The sequence below is a fragment of the Myotis lucifugus genome, unplaced genomic scaffold, assembly GCF_000147115.1.
Source record: "Myotis lucifugus unplaced genomic scaffold, Myoluc2.0 scaffold_5, whole genome shotgun sequence".
Classification (NCBI taxonomy): Eukaryota; Metazoa; Chordata; class Mammalia; order Chiroptera; family Vespertilionidae; genus Myotis; species Myotis lucifugus.
The window spans coordinates 17,713,094-17,731,678 of NW_005871053.1; the positions used below are offsets into that span (position 1 = coordinate 17,713,094).

The 18,585-nt window shown below is 43.6% G+C and overlaps 1 protein-coding gene across 1 annotated transcript in view; it reads left to right on the forward strand.

Moving 5' to 3' along the window:
* The window catches only part of DPP4 (dipeptidyl peptidase 4), an 86,735-nt gene that overhangs the window by 44,220 nt on the left and 23,930 nt on the right, over window positions 1-18,585 (forward strand). The window contains exons 11-18 of the mRNA XM_014445986.2: window positions 8,434-8,569; window positions 11,311-11,355; window positions 13,602-13,709; window positions 13,981-14,048; window positions 14,943-14,996; window positions 15,359-15,480; window positions 17,636-17,683; window positions 17,932-18,030. Of these exons, the coding sequence (XP_014301472.1) occupies window positions 8,434-8,569; window positions 11,311-11,355; window positions 13,602-13,709; window positions 13,981-14,048; window positions 14,943-14,996; window positions 15,359-15,480; window positions 17,636-17,683; window positions 17,932-18,030 (680 nt within the window). The remainder of the gene's footprint in view (window positions 1-8,433; window positions 8,570-11,310; window positions 11,356-13,601; window positions 13,710-13,980; window positions 14,049-14,942; window positions 14,997-15,358; window positions 15,481-17,635; window positions 17,684-17,931; window positions 18,031-18,585) is intronic.

Sequence of the window (18,585 nt, forward strand, 5' to 3'; positions counted from 1 at the left end):
CCAAGAGCAGGGCCTGGTGTGACCACCTGGTCTACAGCTAATATCTGTCTGAGCGGGGGATGAACCATGAGCGCCTGCTCTGAAAAAATATTAGATCTAGCCCAGCCGGTGTGACTCAGTGGTTGAGCATCACACTATGAACCAGGAGGTCAACAGTTTGATTCCCAGTCAGGGCATATGCCTTGGTTGCAGGCTCAATCCCCAGTAGGGGGCATGCAGGAAGCAGCCGATCAATGATTCTCTCTCATCATTGAAGTTTCTATCTCTCTTTCCCTCTTCCTTCCTCTCTGAAATCAATAAAAATATATATGTATTAGATCTAGAAGGGGCTTTAGACCTCACCAGTGGTTGGAAAACTTTTTTTTGAAGACCCAGAAGACTTTGTTCAAGTGAGATAGTACAGAAGTACAGAATCAGAAAATGGAAGCTGCACAGGTTGCAGGCCCAGTCCTCATCCCCTTTCCTATCCCCCCGAGTCTCAGGCAATTAGACAGAACCTGCAGGGGCTCCAGAACACCACTGTGAGACACAGGTGAAAGAACTGGCGTCCAGAGAGGTAAACTCATTTGGTCAAGGTCACACAGCAAGTTAGTGTGGGAACTGGTCATAAGACAGAGGCCAGCACCTGCCAGGCCAGAATAATAGAATCATTGAGTTAAAATATATTGAGTGCTTCCTATGGGCTGGGATTGTGCTTGGTGTCTGCTCATTTATTTTCCACATACTCCCTATGGTGTAATTTTCATGGCCATTTCACAGACGAAGAGATAGAGTCCTCTCCACTTAGAAATTATTTTCCAAGGAGCAGGAGTGAATTTCCAAGCTCAGGAAACTTCCGTAGTTCTAAGGATTTATTTTTTGCCCCATGTAGTTCTTTGTAGTTCTTTACAGCACGGTCCTAGCGAGGGCTCCCTCACTCCATGGAGATATTTGTGTGGAACATATTTTACCAAAGAATTGTATTTTGGAAATGCCACAGGATATATAAGATAGGAAAGTGCAAATCCAGCTCTGGTCTCTGTTAATATCAGTAAGGACCCAGCTGTACTGAAACCAGGCTTGAGATAATGTCTGTGGAAAACATCTAACACATGGTCATGCTCCGTTTCCTGGCCTCACACAAAGATCCAGCAAGGCCAAGTAGACCAGGCAAGTTATGCCTCTCAGTAAACTGCCCAGCACCCTATGCTGCATTGCCTGGTAAGTCACAGGTCCCGGAGTGTGATGCTCTGCCAGGAGCAGCATGATTGTTTCCTCCTCCGCCCATGCGCCCACCACAATTTTCCTGTTAGGCCATGACCTTTCACCCCCGAGCTTCCAGCAGGTGAAATCCTACAGGAGGATAAGGCTGGTTTGCAGTTTGTTAGGAGTGGGCTGCTCTGATAACAAGCGAGAAGGGCATCCAGGTCCCTCTGCCAGCGGCCCAAGCCTGACTCTGAATCAGGGTGAGCCTCCCTACCGCCTTCCCTGATTTAGAGCTCAAGTTAATTGGATTTGTTAAGCTGTGCTTTTGTATTGACTGCTCATGCTGGGAGTTTGAAAGCTCAAACTATTTGGGAGAAAACAACAGATAATGTAAAATCATCAATCTCCTTCCTAACTGCTTTATTTAGAGCAATGTTTCACATTGCTGAATTGAAGTAAGATGAGTTCTACAGGTAGAGGTCAATCTTTACTATAACATAGTCAGTGCCTAGCAAGATGCCTAAGACATAGCAGATACCCAGTTGATATTTATAGAATAAATGGATAGAGTTAATGCATGGATGGGTGAATAGAAGAGGTATAGTTCACATTTGACTTTGTGAGTGCAAAATAGCTTATACAGCTGGCACCAAAGATGACCTTCAAAATGACCTGGCATAGCATTTCCAGTATTCTGCCCCTCCTAGTCATTTGAAAATTCTGTGGCCTGAAGCTGGAGGATCAGGGAGAGTTCTACTGAGGTGACCCAACCCAACATCTGCTCAGTGGCTCAGGGGACCTATCACACTCAACTCATGACCTACCCCACCCAGTTCTCTGCTCCTGAGGAACACCATAGATAGACTTTCTATGTCTACTCTGAACAGTTGATGACCCTTGGCCTATATAAAGTAGGAACAAGACGGTCTGAGATTGTCACACAGGAGATGAATGAACTGGATAGCAGTGCCCTGGAAGCTGGCAGCACCTCCAAGAAAGGAGGCAGATTAGGAGCTCAGATCTGCTCCATCTCACCCCACCCATTCCTCTCCTCAGAGATCTGTCAGCGGCCCCGGGAGGGTTGGCATCTCTGTCAGAGCAGAGGGTGGCATGGAGCCCGCGGCCAGCACTGGCAGGACGCCCGCTTCCTTGGGTGATCCGCTGAATTAATCACGGCACCGTCTGCACTTGCTCTTAGTAGCAGTTTTCTCTCCAATATTCTTTCCAGTTAGTAATGTGTACCTTATTTTAAGCATCTTTAATATACCAAAAGAAACATTTACACAAGTTAGGGGTATTAATGTCACTCAACAGACAGTTACTAAATGCCTACTGTTTGCAAGGCAGCAGTCACTTTACCAGGGGATTCCCTATAGTGTGACTTTCAAAAGCAAGTCTCTCCCAGTGCATTCAAATATGATTTGCTTTGTCAAATTCAGTTGTTCAGTTTACACACACTCGCTAGGAATAGATAGATTTCCTAGAGTGAGGAATTTTATCCTGAAAAGAAGCAAGAAGGTGAAGCTAGCAATGTTTACCAGAGGGATGGGTAGAGAGGTTCTACAGAGGGAGCGACTGGAAGCGGAAAATCTGAAGCCAACTGCTCAGTTTGAATTCCGGCTCCAACATTTTCCAGAGCGTGACCTTGGGCAAGTTACTTAGCCTTTCTGCCCTGCCATTTCCATGTCTGCGAAACATGAATGCTAACATTCCTGCCACATACAGTGGGCATGAGCTTTATGTCAAGAGAGCACTTAGAACAGTTCCTGGCACATAGTAGATTCCACATGGGTGTAACCTATTATTTTGTCCAGAAATTACTCCATTGCTCCCTATTCCTGTTGTACTAACCCCATTCCAGAAGTTAGAAGAGCTGGTTGAATCACTAGGTCAAATCTGGGGTAGGCAGTCACTGTCTCAAGAGGAGGTCAGGTTGCCTGCACAATCCCTCTTCTACACGCACCCTCCCCCCCCAACCATTACCTAACCAAAGTCGACTCCACAGTTGCCTCCCTGATTTTTGCAGAATAAAATCAGCTGGAGTGAAAAGTATAGCTGATAATCCTGCTTGTTGGGGTTTTCTAGTTTTTTTTATTTTATTGATTTTTCACAGAGAGGAAGGGAGAGAGATAGAGAGTTAGAAACATCGATCAGCTGCCTCCTGCACACCCCCCACTGGGAATGTGCCCGCAACCAAGGTACATGCCCTTGACCGGAATCAAACCTGGGACCTTTCAGTCCGCAGGCCGACGCTCTATCCACTGAGCCAAACCGGTCCCAGCAAGGGTTTTCTAGTTTTAAAAGGAGACTTCAACCTTTCAGTAAAAAGTACCGTTGAGCCATTGGTTCCCTTATATCTTTTTCATGACTCACTGACATCTGGTCCTGTCATGATCTCAACTCTGGCCTGGGATATGCACTCTTATTCTGTCTCCTGCTAATTCCAAGCCCTAAATAGAAACTATGATTGAAGAGAAATGCGTATACCTTAGAATTCAAAAATGACTGCATGCTCTGCTGGTGAACTATCTCACTGGGCACTCCCAGGGTGCAGAGTACACCCTGGGCTATGGAGAGTGACAAAGGTAATGGAGGATACAGGCTCATGAACCTTTGATCTAGAAATGGGCAGGGAAGGTGCCAGATGCATGCGAGTTTACTGGCAGACTTCCCAAATTCCATTGCTCAGTGTTTTCAAATGGGGAAAAGTTTCTATGGATGATTTTTGAACACAAAAGCATAACTTATGGCTGTTAGTAGATAGAGCATTCCGTACCAGGTGACCCACTAATCATGTAAGGGTCCCGGGTTCGATTCCGGTCAGGGGCATGTACCTGGGTTGCGGGCACATCCCCAGTGGGAGATGTGCAGGAGGCAGCTGATCGATGTTTCTCTCTCATCGATGTTTCTAACTCTCTATCTCTTTCCCTTCCTCTCTGTAGAAAATCAATAAAATATATTTTAAAAAAAAGAAAAAAGAAAGCATAACTTATGGCTGTTAGTAGATAGAGCATTCAGTACCAGGTGACCCACTAATCATGTACTTTCCCCCTTGTCTGTCCCTTCCCCTGCCGGGCCACTATAGAAAAGAGGAAGGCTCTTTCTGGAGCCCAGGTTCCTAATGGATGTCCCATGGAACCCTTGGAAAGTGTATACATGGGTGTGGAGACGTTTTTCTCCCCTAGAGAGAGGTACATAATTTTAATCACATGTACATATAATTTTTTACCTAAAAGAGTGAGAACTACTTATATAGAGCATACCACAGGGCAAGTCCTACCTCCCTGACCATTTTGTATGATCTGCAAGTTTGAATAACTTTACATTTTTGAATAGTTGGCGGGGAAAATCAAATGAAGCATTATACTTCATGACATGTAAAAATTATATGAACTTCAAATGCCAGCATTTCTTTGGGACTATTGGGGGTGGCAAGAATGGCACTAGGTGCTAGACTGGTGGGGTCAGACCAGACCTGGGTTCAGCAACCTCAGTACCTCTGTTCTGGCTAAGAAAGAATTCAGAGCCTAGACTCCAACTATAAGAGAACATTTATTTAGAAAATCACAAAGGCAGAAGAAGTAATTCATAGAAGAAATGAGCCAAGGAAACAAGTTATAGAGGCAAAGAAAAGGCCCTTGGAGCTTAGATGTGAGGAAGGTAACAGTGACATGCTTGGGGGGAGGGGGGAGGGAAGGAGAGGAAAAGGGGAAGGCACTGGTGTGCTCTGGGGAGGGAGAGCACACTGGGTCCTCCATCCGAAGGGTTTTAAGGGTAGAAATTTTAGGAGAGGTCCCAGGGGAAGATCTCAGTAGAATATTCAGCAGCTTTCCAGGTCTAGGTGTCCTTTCTGGGTCGGAGCCACGGCAGCTGGACCTGATGTCCGTGGGGGGTCCCTTGTCTGGTTTTGCTGCTTTTCTAGGTCTGGAGCTGAAACACAGGCCTAGATGTTATCTCTAGGGAGGAAAGATCAGGAGGTCTAAACTGCATGACCAGTGATATGTTAGGGAGGAAAGGTCACCCTGGGGGTGAGGTCCTACTTTCCAATTGCCTTTGCTAGGCAGAAAGCCCCGGGTGACCTTCTGTACCTGGCCCAGCGTCCTCGCTCTGCTCATGCCTGTCTTATTGCCTGGCACAAAGCCCAGCCACACTTTTTTGTTTACTTATGGTCTCTGAAAGGCAGAGTTGAGTAGTTGTGACAGAGGGAACATTGCCCAGGAAGCTTAAAATTTTACTATCAGGTCTTTTCCTGAAAGTTTTCTGATCATGGCCTAAAAAGTTAATTTCAGAAAGTTTCGTTTTCTCTTTTGTGTTGCATTCTTCCATTCCCTTTGCAAGCATTGTTATTCCCTGTCAGATTTATTTGCCTTTCCTTTTCCCCATGTAACATGCATTGGGCACGATGAAGAATTAGACTAGATGGGGCACCCTTGCTCCTGGGTATTTGAAGAAACATGTGCACTCTCAGACCCTGCAGCACCATCAGACTGAGTGGTGTAGGAGGAGGAGTTTCCTAGAAATCATCATAGACAGGGGATGTTTGAGTAAATAAAGGAGTTAGAGCATGACAGGCGTTTCAGACTGAAGGACAGGCTGAACAAAGCGGGGCAGCTAGGAATACCAGCCATGCAGACGAGATAACGAATGTACTTTTGATTTTTTTATCCTCCCCTGAAGATATTTTTTCCACTGACTTTTTAGAGAGAGGGGAAAGGAGGGAGAGGAGATGGGGGAGAGACAGAGAGAGAGAAACATTGACATGAAAGAGACACATCAATTGGTTGCCTCCTGCCAGTGACCTGACAGGGGCCAGGGACTAATCTGCAACTGAGGTACCTGCTCTTGGCCTGGAATGGAACCCAAGACCCTTCGGTCTGAGGGCTGACACTCTAACTGCCAAGCCAAACTGGCTAGGGCTGAATAGACATTCTTTTTTATTAAGATTTTTATTTTCTTAAATATATTTCAAAGAGGAAGGGAGAGTGAGAGAGAGATAGAAACATCCATGATGAGAGAGAATCTTTGGTCGGCCGCCTCCTGCATGCCTCCTACTGGAGATTGAGCCTGCCACCGGGCATATGCCCTGAACAAGAATTGAACATTGACCTCCGGGTCCATAGGCGGACACCCAACCACTGAACCATGCCGGCTGGGCTGAATATATATTCTTAATAAGAGAAAAGTTTGACGTGGAGGGGAGTGCCTGCTTGCGGGAATGTAGTGCTTTGCTGCCGGGCGAAGGGGGTTGGTCTTCCTTCAGTGTCTGCCATCTATGTGGGGACAGCCTAGAGGCCCTGGTACCCTGGCTGCATGAGCACCTTGTGTCCCCAGCTGTAAAAGGGGGTGGGTTAGTGAAGTGGTGAGGGATTTACTGTAAAGTGCTTAATCCAGCACCTGATCCACCCTAAGTGCTCAATAAATGTTTATTGTTTGATTTAGTGTCTATAAAGGGAATGGCACGGGGAAGTGACCTGTGAATTCTGGGAAGGAAAGCTATTTAAGCCATAAAGGACTGCATAGCATTTTTCCCCCTTTCTTCAGTGCTGCATTCCTCAGAATTTTAGCGAGTCCTTGGTTCGGGCAGGTATTCTGCCAGGCCTTGGGGATATATCTTGCAAACAAGACAACTGTGGCCTGCCTCAGAGAGCTTCCAGTCCACTAAGTGCCGGAGGAGGGATGGGCAGAGCCTGTGAAGGAAAGAGCAAGGGAGGGTTTCAGAGCTTTTATGGGGGAGGGGCCAGGCTGGAAGCAGGCTTTTGTCAGACATTGGAAAAGAGCAACTTAAGAACAGTTATACACAATCACAATGGGAGGTGGGGAGAGCAAATAAAATAAAATATCCAGAGCAAACAGTGTTAGGGAAGCTAGCAGAAAAGTAAATTATGAATTCCACACATGACACTACAAATCAAAATGTAGTTCCAAAAACTTTTAAAGGTATGTGTGGGCAGAAAATGCACTGCTAGGAACATCTCGATTTGTATAAATTTACCTTAAAATACCAAAGGGTTTCTTAATTTCTTCACATCGTTCCTGTTTTGACTCCTGAGAAGTTTTTTTGGAATATAATTACTTTATTTTCAAAGTTTGTAGAGATATGAGTCAATCTTTTCCCCCTTTAAAAATGAAATTGAGAAAAAGATCAGCTGTGGTTTCACCCAAATAAAAATTTTCTAGAGAAGCACGTCAAATTACCAGAAAATACTCCAAACTCAGTCAGAGTCACTGGCCTCATGGTAACGTTCCCACAAGAGAGAAAAGTGATGGGAAAATGTCACCCTTGACTCCCTGGCACCACCAAAGGCCAAGCTGAGGACTTGAAATATCCTGTCATGGTGTGGGCCACATATGCTAACTGCCATATAACGTTAGCTGCTTTCCTTTTGTCAGATCTGTTGTAATTTCTATTTAAAATTAAATTACACTTTGCCCAGGCCAGTGTGGCTCAGTTGGCTGAGCATAGTCCTGTGCACAGAAAGGTCACATGCCAGGTTTCGGGTTCGATCACAGCCAGGGTATGTATGGGAGGCAATCAACTTATGTTTCATTTGATGTTTCTTTCTCCCTCTCCCTGCCTCTCTCTCTCTAAAAAATAAAAAATAAATAAAAAATAAGAACATACATCTTTTTAAATTACACTTTGAGCTTTAAGAAAAGGCATAATATTATGGTAGTGACATAACCTGTGGAAAGTTTTAGAAAAAATAATTTGAGTCAAACAGAGGATACACTTGGAAGATCTCACCAGACTGAGAAAAATGCTTTGGAGATTGGCAGTTTGCAGCTTCTTTTATGCATTTGAATTAAGGGGGGAAGACTATGTGAAGGGGTGGGGAGCCAGGCAGGCTTGTGATTGGATTACAGGATAGTTAACAAGATTATGTGCTCTCTTGAGGGTGGTTTTGCTCCTGAGGGCTCTAAAAGGAGACATTTCAAAGGTGTGTTACCTACATGCACTAAAATAAACAGGGCTTGCTTAAGGCAAAAAATAGACCTTTTACTAAAGACATTATAGGCTTGAAGCATGACTATCCACCATAACCTGCCCAGTTAGGAATTTATGATCAGATCACCCTGTGAGGTTACTTTCCATAAGACCTCTTTTTCATCCACAATGGTATTAAATGCTTTCAACAGCCATTTAAAATTGTCTTCCCATTAAGATTCATTGCATTGAGTAGAATGTCTAAATGTACCAAGATCTAGAAATAAGTATTCTCCCCTTCTTCCTTCCTTCCTTTCTTCCAGGGATCACTACTTGTGTGACGTGACATGGGCAACCAAAGAAAGGATTTCTTTGCAGTGGCTCCGGAGGATTCAGAACTATTCAATAATAGATATTTGTGACTATAATGAGTCCACTCCCAGATGGAATTGCTTAGTGGTAAGGTTGATGGGATGTTCTGCTTCTAAAGCTACATGTCATCAGCAAAGGGCTGTGTGAAAACCGGGAGAGAGGGAATGTTTGGGCATCAGGAAGTGAAGTTTGAGTTTCTGTTCTTTCCAACTCTTTGTCTGACCCTGAGGTAGTAAGTATTGACTAACTTTTAGATACTGTAACGTGATATCTGGCGGTGCTTCTATTTCACCTTCGCTCACGGGTCATGCTGTTTTGGTTATGGATATTGCCACTTGGGAAGGTTGGTGATTGGAAACCCAGAAGATAGAATTTGATGTCAAAATTCAAAAGTACCAGAGGGCCAGGTTCTGTGCAGTCAATGAAGTGTGTTTCAAAAGAGAAAATACATGGGATGGGGAATGACGGGCTGAGTATATATATATATATATATATATATATATATATAACAAAACAAATATCAAGAGGCTACAAATTTATACCATACCATGACTATCTTTAAGCAGTAAACAGTTTTAGAATTTAAATAGACAGCTACCAGTCTGAGGGTGGCAACATTGAAGCAAATGAAAGTGTTGATCCAACCTTGAGGTGCCGGGTAAGCAGGGGGCCGGGGTGGGGGGGGATTTGTCCATCCAGGAGACCACAGGGTACAGCCAGGCTGGTGCGACAGGATTAAAGCCCCTTTGGGAGCCAGTCCCCCAGGGAGAGTAAAGCCTGGTGGAGGTTTGGTGGCGTAAGTCAGCGACACCTCTACAAACTGCTTTTCTGGTAATGGGCCTACACACCATCCCTTACTGTTCCCATCCTGGTTGGGAAAAGGACAGAGTCTCACCTCAGAAAGTTTAGGCACCCAGTATCTTGATTCATTCATTCGTTTCTTTATGCAACAAACACTATTATTTTCCCAGCTCTGTGCTAAGCACTGGATATTTTTTTAAAATAAAAAAATAATTCGACCGTATGCCTTACCACCAAATATTTATGTTCTAGTAAGGAATACCATTACTATTAGAAAAATCCATAGTAATAGTTACCATTTCTTGAACACTCAGAGTAGCCACACACTGTGGAGACTGAGAGGCTCAGTAAGGTTAGGGAGCTGGTTAAGGTCACACAATAACCTGAATGCAAAGTGTAAAGCCTAAGTTTTTTTTGCTTCCTGCCAATTAAACCATCCAATAGCAGAGTATTATGCCCTAGAAGGGCATAAGCAAGGCTCAAGGAATGTAGAGCAAAGGAATAAGATCAACTTGACTGAGGACAGACACAGTGGGATGGGATATGAAGTGGGAGAGACCTGGATCCCTCTGGAATAAGTTGCCATATGCTGGGCAGGTAAAGGAATAAAGGCCCTATGAGTAGAGGCTGTGCAGTGTAAATAGGTTGGAGCATGCAAGATTGGGGGGGTGGGTACATAGGCCTAGGTTTGGGAGAGAAGGACAATGGGGAGAACTGAAGTTAGAGATCCAGAATAAGGCTCAGGTGCCATTCTGAGGACTTTGGACATATCTTAAAGACATGAGAGCTATTTTAAATAGGAAAGGATGATGGTGAGATAGAGTTATCTGTTGCCAAATGAGGTAGGCTGGGGGTTGAACAGGTGGAGAGCTGTCTGGTAGGAGAGAAGAACAGCAGGGTCTCCACCCAGGAGATCAGGGCAATGTACCAAGGAACACCTGAGGCCATAAACTAGAGCAGTAGCGGTGGACAAGGACAAGTGAAGTCAAAGAACTAGATGGCAGGGGCTGAGGGAGTGACTCACCTCAGAAGAGTAGGAGTCTAGAGTGATTCCCACATCTATGGCTTGGGTGAATCGGCCACTAACTAGGACAAGCATGTCAAACTCGCAGCCCGCGGGCTGCATGCCTCATTTATTTGGCCCATGTTAGCCTTTGAGTGTGAAATGCTTGAACTAGGAGAAGAATGAAGGAGTAAGAACAAGCTGGTGGGGATGGAGGAAAGATAATGAGGTTATCCCAGTTCTGTACATGTTGAACTGAAATGCCAGTAGAGCTTCAGGGCAGCAGGTGGGTATGGACCCAGACAGAGCTCTAGGTAAGAGAGGTAAGTTATATCCGATATAATAAAGAGGTAATATGCAAATTAACCCTCACACCCTCACAAGATGGCTGCCTATGACCAGGCTGGTAGGGGGGTTAGTGAGGGATGACCAAATGACTGAACAGCAGGCTGAGTGGGGCAACCAGACTTGTGGGGGGGCCATGAGGGGCGACCAAGCCAACAGGGGGTGCAGTTGGAGGCAACCAGGCCAGCAGAGGGGGCAGTTAGGGGTGACCAGGCCAGCAGAGAGATGCAGTTGGGGGCAACCTGGCTGGCAGGTGGGGCAGTTGGGACAATTAGGCTGGTGGGGGGGGGAGCAGATGGGGGCGACGAGGCAGGCAGGCAGGTGAGCGATTAGGAGCCAGCAGTCCAGGATTGTGAGAGGGATGTCTGACTGCCGGTTTAGGTCCGGGATCGGGCCTAAACTGGCAGTTGGACATCCCCCGATGGGTCCCGGATTGGAGAAGGTACAGGCTGGGCTGAGGGGATCCCCCCCCCCATGCACAAATTTCATGCACTGGGCCTCTAGTAATTATATAATATATAAAAAATACTAACACAGATACAAATATATGAATGGAGAATGTTTTTAATTATTTTATTATAAATGCAATTTTATTTATATTACCACAAATTAGGACTAAAGAATTGAATTCCTATCTCACTTATTTTTAAAACACTGTCTTTGTCTTTTTCCCTCCTAGTCACGGCAACATATTGAAACGAGTACTACTGGCTGGGTTGGAAGAGTAAGTGTTTAAGAGTCATGGGTTTTTCTGTTGTATGGCTCAGATACTCAGAGCTATTTAATATGCCAAACAAGGGCCCTAGGTTACTTGCTAATAATAAAGATATGTGTTTACCCGTTTCTCAAAATATTTACATGCTCCCTGCAGAGATATCTTTTTATAGACAAGGATAACATACTCAGTTGAAAAAAGTAAGGGGACAAATGGAAAATCAATGAAGAACATGCATTTGATCTTAGCCAAAAGGCAGAGAAGCAATAATGATGAGCAGACAAAACAAGACACATACTCTAGGCCCCTGGTCGGCAAACCATGGCTCACGAGCCACATGAGGCTCTTTGGCCCCTTGAGCGTGGCCACGAAGTTTCAGTCGCACTGTACGTGCGCGCCCACACGTGGGATTTTGTGGAAGAGCCGCACTCCAGGGGCCGCAGTTTGCCGACCACTGCTCTAGGCAATTGGTAGCTCCCGGTGTGTGAAAAGCAATCACTGCAGCTAAGATGCTGAATGTGCTCGTTGACCTCATGTTTGAAGTTATGTGCTTCGGAGGCAAAAAACATGGTTTGCATCCATGGCCTGCACGAGTGTGGAAGGAGATGTGACCATTGTACATCCGGCAGAAATTCAGTGGCATGCACGTCACACCCCCATGCAGCTCTCTCTGGAGCACATTATACTCATGTGGATTGACATTTGGATAGGCCCCAGATGCAGAGCTTTACCCAAGAAAGCACAGTGGCCCTCGGAGACTTCTCAGGCTTCTAACTCCCATCGCAATGCGTAGGCCTTGGGCAGAATCCCCAACCATGTTGCTGTAAGCCATGGAATGAAGCAAGTGGATGAAGGAACTCCAGCCATCGTGGCTCCTCGTGTGAAAGATGGAGACTGAATCTCACCTAGTTTTTATGACCGCTTCTGTTAAGCCCTCTTTAAGAGAGAAGCAAAGTGACACAAAGCATGCCAAGCTTTCACAGCTCGTTGGGTATGGATGTGGGGCCCCCTGGTTCAGGAGCATGGCCCCTTCCAGCTGGGCTGGGAGCTCCGATAGCATTCACACGTCCTTTCTCTTCAGGCATTGATTGGGCAGAGGAGAGAGGTTTGCCAACATGAAAAGTGGTTTCCTCCATGGCAAGAGACATGCTACACTTCCTCACGACTCTCTGGAAAAAAATATGTTTTTTCCTCTCTGTATTTAACCAGACAGATGCCACTTTTCACACATTTCTACTAGGCACAACTCCATCCAGGGGAAACAGGGAAATGTATTAAAAAGATAAGGCTGTGAACACAGGTCTAGAGAGGGGAATGTGTTTCAGAGCTCTGTAATGAGAACAGTGTACTGCACGCCTCAGCTTGCTCCATAAATGAATTCGCTTTGAATCACTAAAGAGAACCGGGGAGCATTTTTCTTCATTCCCAAAATGGGAGCTGATGAGAAAGGAAACATCCAGGGTGAAGGGAACCAACAATTTCAAAAGGCCATCTCCTACCTGCTCTCAAATGTAGTAAGGAAACTGAAGTTGTGAAGCGACATATTCCTTTCAGGCTGGGGTAGATACTCTTTCTGCTTAAACAACATTATGTTCTGAGAGCTATCTTTATTGCACTGTAAAAAAAAATGGAAATTTTGTTCTATATTTCCATACAACTGTTTTTTTGTAAACTGTTGATCGTATTCAGCAAAATGAAGAGGCTTATAATAAAAATGATAACTATATGAATGTGTCTGTACTGAAATACACGACACATTTCTTATGGTATCTAGTCCAGAAATGGTTAAAGGCTTTCTAAGTCTGACTTTTCATAAGGAAATCTGTGTAAAAGACAGTCAACAATAATATTAGTCTGTTTCAAGAAAGCGCATTTGTGACACTGAGGAAGTTTACTTCTTGCAACTGCAAGGCGAATGCTAATTTTTGCACATCTATAGCCAGAAGTCAGCGTTAGCCCTCAAAGAGAGATGTCCAAGAATAACAGTAACCGCTTGCTATGCATTGAGTATCCTATGTAAGCTTCCTTACGGGCATGCTCTCATTTGCTCCTCACAAAAGAATTCTCTAGGACTTAGATCTTTTTGTCTGCATTTTCTAGAAGGAGAATTTTCTTTCAAGACAAAATTGGTTTCATTTGGCAAGTAAATGAAGGCTGGGTTTCAAGCATAGGTGTTGTAAATTCTAAAACTAAAGCTGGGACTGAGATGAGATGAATGTGCTTGAACATGCTTTTTGTTTTCTATTATTTTCTAGTTTAAGCCTGCAGAACCTCATTTTACCTCTGATGGGAATAGCTTCTACAAGATCATGAGCAATAGTGAGGGCTACAAACACATTTGTCTTTTCCAAATAGATAAGGAAGTAAGTATTCTTACACAACTCATTTCAGGTTGGTCTTATTATTATTATTTTTTTTGAATCTGACTTGAAGTGGAAGGCATTCGATGAATGTGTACAAATAATCAAACTAACTCCAAGTTCTCGGTGCATCAAAGTAAGGTGGATGGGGTGGGAGACCCAAGAAAAAGACCTGAGATGATCTGAATTCCTAATAGAAATAATTTAATTCTCCCCTTAACCTCAGTTAGAAAGATAGTCTAATCAACCTCTTTTTTAAAAAAATTCCCATCAGGATTGCACATTTATTACAAAAGGAGCCTGGGAAGTCATCGGGATAGAAGCCCTTACCAACGATTACCTGTGAGTATTCTAGGAGGTAAATGTACTCGTCGTAATCACACCCTCTTTGCACAGGAATAGGGAAAAAAATATCATACAAATAAAGAGTAGTCTGTTTGGAATGAGTTCAGATTTTTTTTTCTTTTTAACATACGGAAGCCTTAATGATTTTCACATATGCTTAGCAGATTTGATACCCTGCCACCAAGCAGCTCTACCTCTTGCTCTTACCTGCTTTACACTAGAAGAGCTGTAGCCTCTTTTTCTTAACCATCTTTGAACACTGAACTAGGGGCATTTCATTAAATTCCAACTGGCACTGACTTTTTGGTAGGCTTGGAGTGGCTATTTTATCTGCCCATATCTCGGCCTTACTCTGGAAAATGGAAAGCTTTGCAGAGGTTGTCGGCTACCACGAATTGGTGGGGAAGGGAGTGTTCATTTTCATTAGAATCTCGGGCACATTTGTAATTCTTTATTGGTCTCCCCATGGAAGAAGGTGGCCACTGCCCAAAGCAGATTTCAAAGGTTCTCTTCAGATGGGGCTGCTTGCCATCTAGGAGTGGGTTATAAACCAGAAAATATGGGAAACAGTATAGATAAATGGGGTCTCAACTTCAGGTTCATTGTCCAATTACATTTTTCTTACAAAATACTTCTTTTGAGATTTTCCTTGCCACTTTAGTTAGGGGAGCAATTCTGGCATTCAGATATTTTAGTCTGTTAAATAAAAAGAATATCCTATTTAGAGATGATGGCAAAAAATGGCTTCTGGGGGGCAGGGGCAGGGAAAAATTATAAAAGAAGGGCAAGTACTAATGTATGAGCACTAATGCTTGGTGTTGAGTTAAATGCAATGTACTTGACTTTTCTTAAAAACATAATTAATATACACTTGATTTATTTTCTTCCCAGATACTACATCAGTAACGAATATAAAGGAATGCCAGGAGGAAGAAATCTTTATAAGTAAGAATTCTGTCAAGTTGATCTGAGTCTTTTAAGCTGGTGAACACTTTCTTGATTCTTTGGGGGGCGGGACGGAAAGGCTTATCCTAATTAATATATTAAACTGCAGTTATTCTCAAATGCTTTTATTACTTTATAAATCAATCTGCAGGTCAACAAAAGAGAATGACTTTATTAGATGTTTTGTGATATTTCCAAACATTGGGAGGTTTGAGTTTATAATGAATCAAGGCATAGTTTTTATTTTTAAAAGTTTCCGAGGATTGCTTTGGCATTCTGAAATCTTGGAATAGGGCATTATTCAATTCCTTTCTTTCTTTACCCTTTAATCAAACACTTAATTTCCGCCATTGGTTTTACAGAATCCAACTTAATAACTATGCAAACGTGACATGTCTGAGTTGTGAACTGGATCCAGAAAGGTGTCAGTACTATTCGGCATCATTTAGTAAAGGGGCGAAGTACTATCAGCTGAGATGTTCAGGTAAGTGTGACCTGACCACTGGGAGGTAGATCAGCAGCAGTGGGTACCCACAATGTCCATCTGAAGTAGCTCCCTCCATCCCTCTGCTTGTGAGCTCCCCTCCCTCCACACTTCCCCAGCTGATGGCCCCTCCTCTCTCTGGACAACCTTCTTACTACCTCCTGGCTCAGCATTTCCATCCCTGAAGTCTCTCTTTCTATGTCCAGTTTAGGAAACATTCTTTCTGCCCTGCTCAGTTCTCTCCTTTTGAATCTGAGGAGTTCTTGAAATCATATAAGTCCTCTTCACTCACGTCTAAGTGGTGAGTTAATCACCTTTCCTTCCCCTTCTAACCAAGAGGCTTGTTTTATTCTGAAAACAGTCACACCCCAGAGCTCTTGTGTAGCAGAGCACTCCATCCTTATATATAAACACTAGAGGCCCAGTGCACGAGACTCGTGCACTAGGGAGGAGGGTCCCTCAGCCCAGCCTGTACCCTCTCACAGTCCAGGACCCCTGGAGGATGTCCCCTGGGGGAATTGGGCCTAATCCAGCAGTCAGACATCCCTCTCACAGTCCAGGGCTCTCCCAGTCCGGGACCCCTCGCTCCTTATCGCCCGCCTAAAATGGAGGCAGGAGAAGCTCCTGCCACTGTGGCTGCATGAGCCCGGCTTCTGGCTGAGGGGCGCTCCCCCTGTGGGAGGGCACTGACCACCAGGAGACAGCTCCTGTGTTGAGTGTCTGCCCCCTGGTGGTCAGTGCATGTCATAGCGACCAGTAGTTCTGCCATTTGGTCAATTTGCATATTAGAGTTTTATTATATAGGATACTGTGAATGGTTTATTATTTTTTGCACTTGCCCTTTTAAATGAGAAAATGTATGTGGATGGTGCCCATTACCCCACTTGCTCACTGCTCTATCTTCTGTTGCTATTGTTATTATTGTTTTTTTTATTATAAATGAAGAAACCTGGACAAGGAGAGGCAATGTGATGTCCACAGGTCACGCAGCTAATAAAGGCACAACAGGATTCAAACACAGGCCCCTGCCTCCCAAGTCCTCCCTTTAACACTGTGCTAAATTACATCTCAGAATGCCAGAATCTGGCTATTCTGGAAACTGTTCCTAACCAAAATAGGTCTTCAAACCAGTTATCCGAATCTTTCTTTACTAGCATAGTTTCTTCATTATCATAGTTTTCTTTATGGCTCCTTACTATGGCTGTTTTCAGTCACCATTTCTTGGGTGTGTGTTTTATACTACGCACTGTGCTAAAAGTTTTAGATTCATGATCAAGTTTGATCCTTGAGAAAACTCTTTAATGTAGATAATATTATCCTCATTTTATGTGAGGAAATTGAAGCATCGATATGTTGTCCTAAGTCACACCGCAGGTAAGCCAGGATTCAAACCCAGGTCTGTATACCAGGTAATGCTTTCACTGTGGTCCTGAGCAAGGTAAAAATTAATATCCAAATGCAGAAAATTAAATAGCTCACAAAATAGCTTTTCTATACATTACCTTCCACTCTGCAACTCCCACAGTTGGGATAAATAGTGAAGATATGGGAGGGTGAGAAAAACACTTTTGCGTGCCAGGAAGGAACTGCTTATCCAAGTCAGGCACTGTGCAGATGTGCCGCGAGGCTCGGGACTCCTCCGCGGGGCAGCGGGAGGGAAATCCGCCCTCCCCTAGGGGAGGCTGGCTCTCCGGCTGCACCCTGAGGGGCAGTGGGGGCTCCACCCTGAGGGGCAGCGGGCCTGAGGGCTTGTGTGGTCCTTCGGGATTGTGGATTTAGGGCAGGGAATCCTAGCAGCTCTCCAACAGCTTAGTGCATAAATGAGGAAATTGGGCACCGGGATGATAACGTGCCCGAGGCACCAGCAGGGCCAGAGGTTCATTTCCTGCTTCTTTCCCCTGAGCCCTGTGTCTTTCTTGTAATATTTCTCACGCTCACACTCAAGTTGCACTTATTTTAAGGAAGGAAAAACAGCTAACACTTGTTAAGTCCCTTATCCACTATGATATGTATTCTATCAAAGTTAAATGGTATCAAAATTCTATCCACGTTAAATGGTAATAACTGCCATTTTTGAAAAATACGATGTATTTAGAAAAAAAATATATGCTAAAATGTATTAAGATCTATTTTTTTCCCCTGATTATGTTAACAGGCCCTCAAATCCCCCGCTATACTCTGCATAGCAGCAGCAATGATAAAGGTATTCTCTTTTATTTCATCATTCTTTTGCTTCTTAGAAAAGTATATGTAAACAGGACCGATGTGTACTTAGTGTAGTGGGATTTTCTTTGGCTTTAGAGTGTCTTAACAGTTACACTGAACACAAGGTTTATAACCTGATGCATGCATAGTCCCATCAGTGAATTGTCCACTTGTGCTTTATTGCTTTGCACAATGCAAATGCTTCACATTGTAATGAATTTCCGGTAATCTCGACTGTTTGTTTAGAACTGAGACTCCTGGAAAACAATACAGCTTTGTATGAGACACTGCAGAACATCCAGATGCCAAGAAAAACACTGGACTTCATTCATTTGAATGGGACGAGTAAGTTAAACAAAAATACAAATAAATACAATCACTTGATCTGAAAATATGCATTTCAGAGTGTATATAAATGAAATTGAAGGTTATCTCCCCATGAAATGTTGTCACAAGAACTACTAGTTTTATGTTCTTTTGTCTTAAAATACAGCATCATTCATCTCAATAGTAACTCTTTTCTCCTAATAAGTCTTAATTGTGTGTTTAACTTAATGATACCTTCATGTACTTTCTCTTAACACAAAGTGACAAAAAATATCTAAGATGGTTGTATAAAAAAATTAAGGTTGGCTATAAAATGTTGAAACTTCTGTCTCAGGAGAGAAATTCGGAATTTTTTCTAACTCTCTAGCCCCACGAAAGAGTTACTCTAGTCCTTGGCCTAGTTGCTTGATCATGGATTATATTCAGGGACCACTAAGAACAACAAGTAGGAAATCTTATAATTTGTTCATTTCTGTTTGTTTGCTTGTTGTTTTTTTTTTTTCTAAGGGCTGACAATTCATAAGGAGGGAGAAATCCAACAGGATTTATATTAGATTTATTTTTTAAATTTAA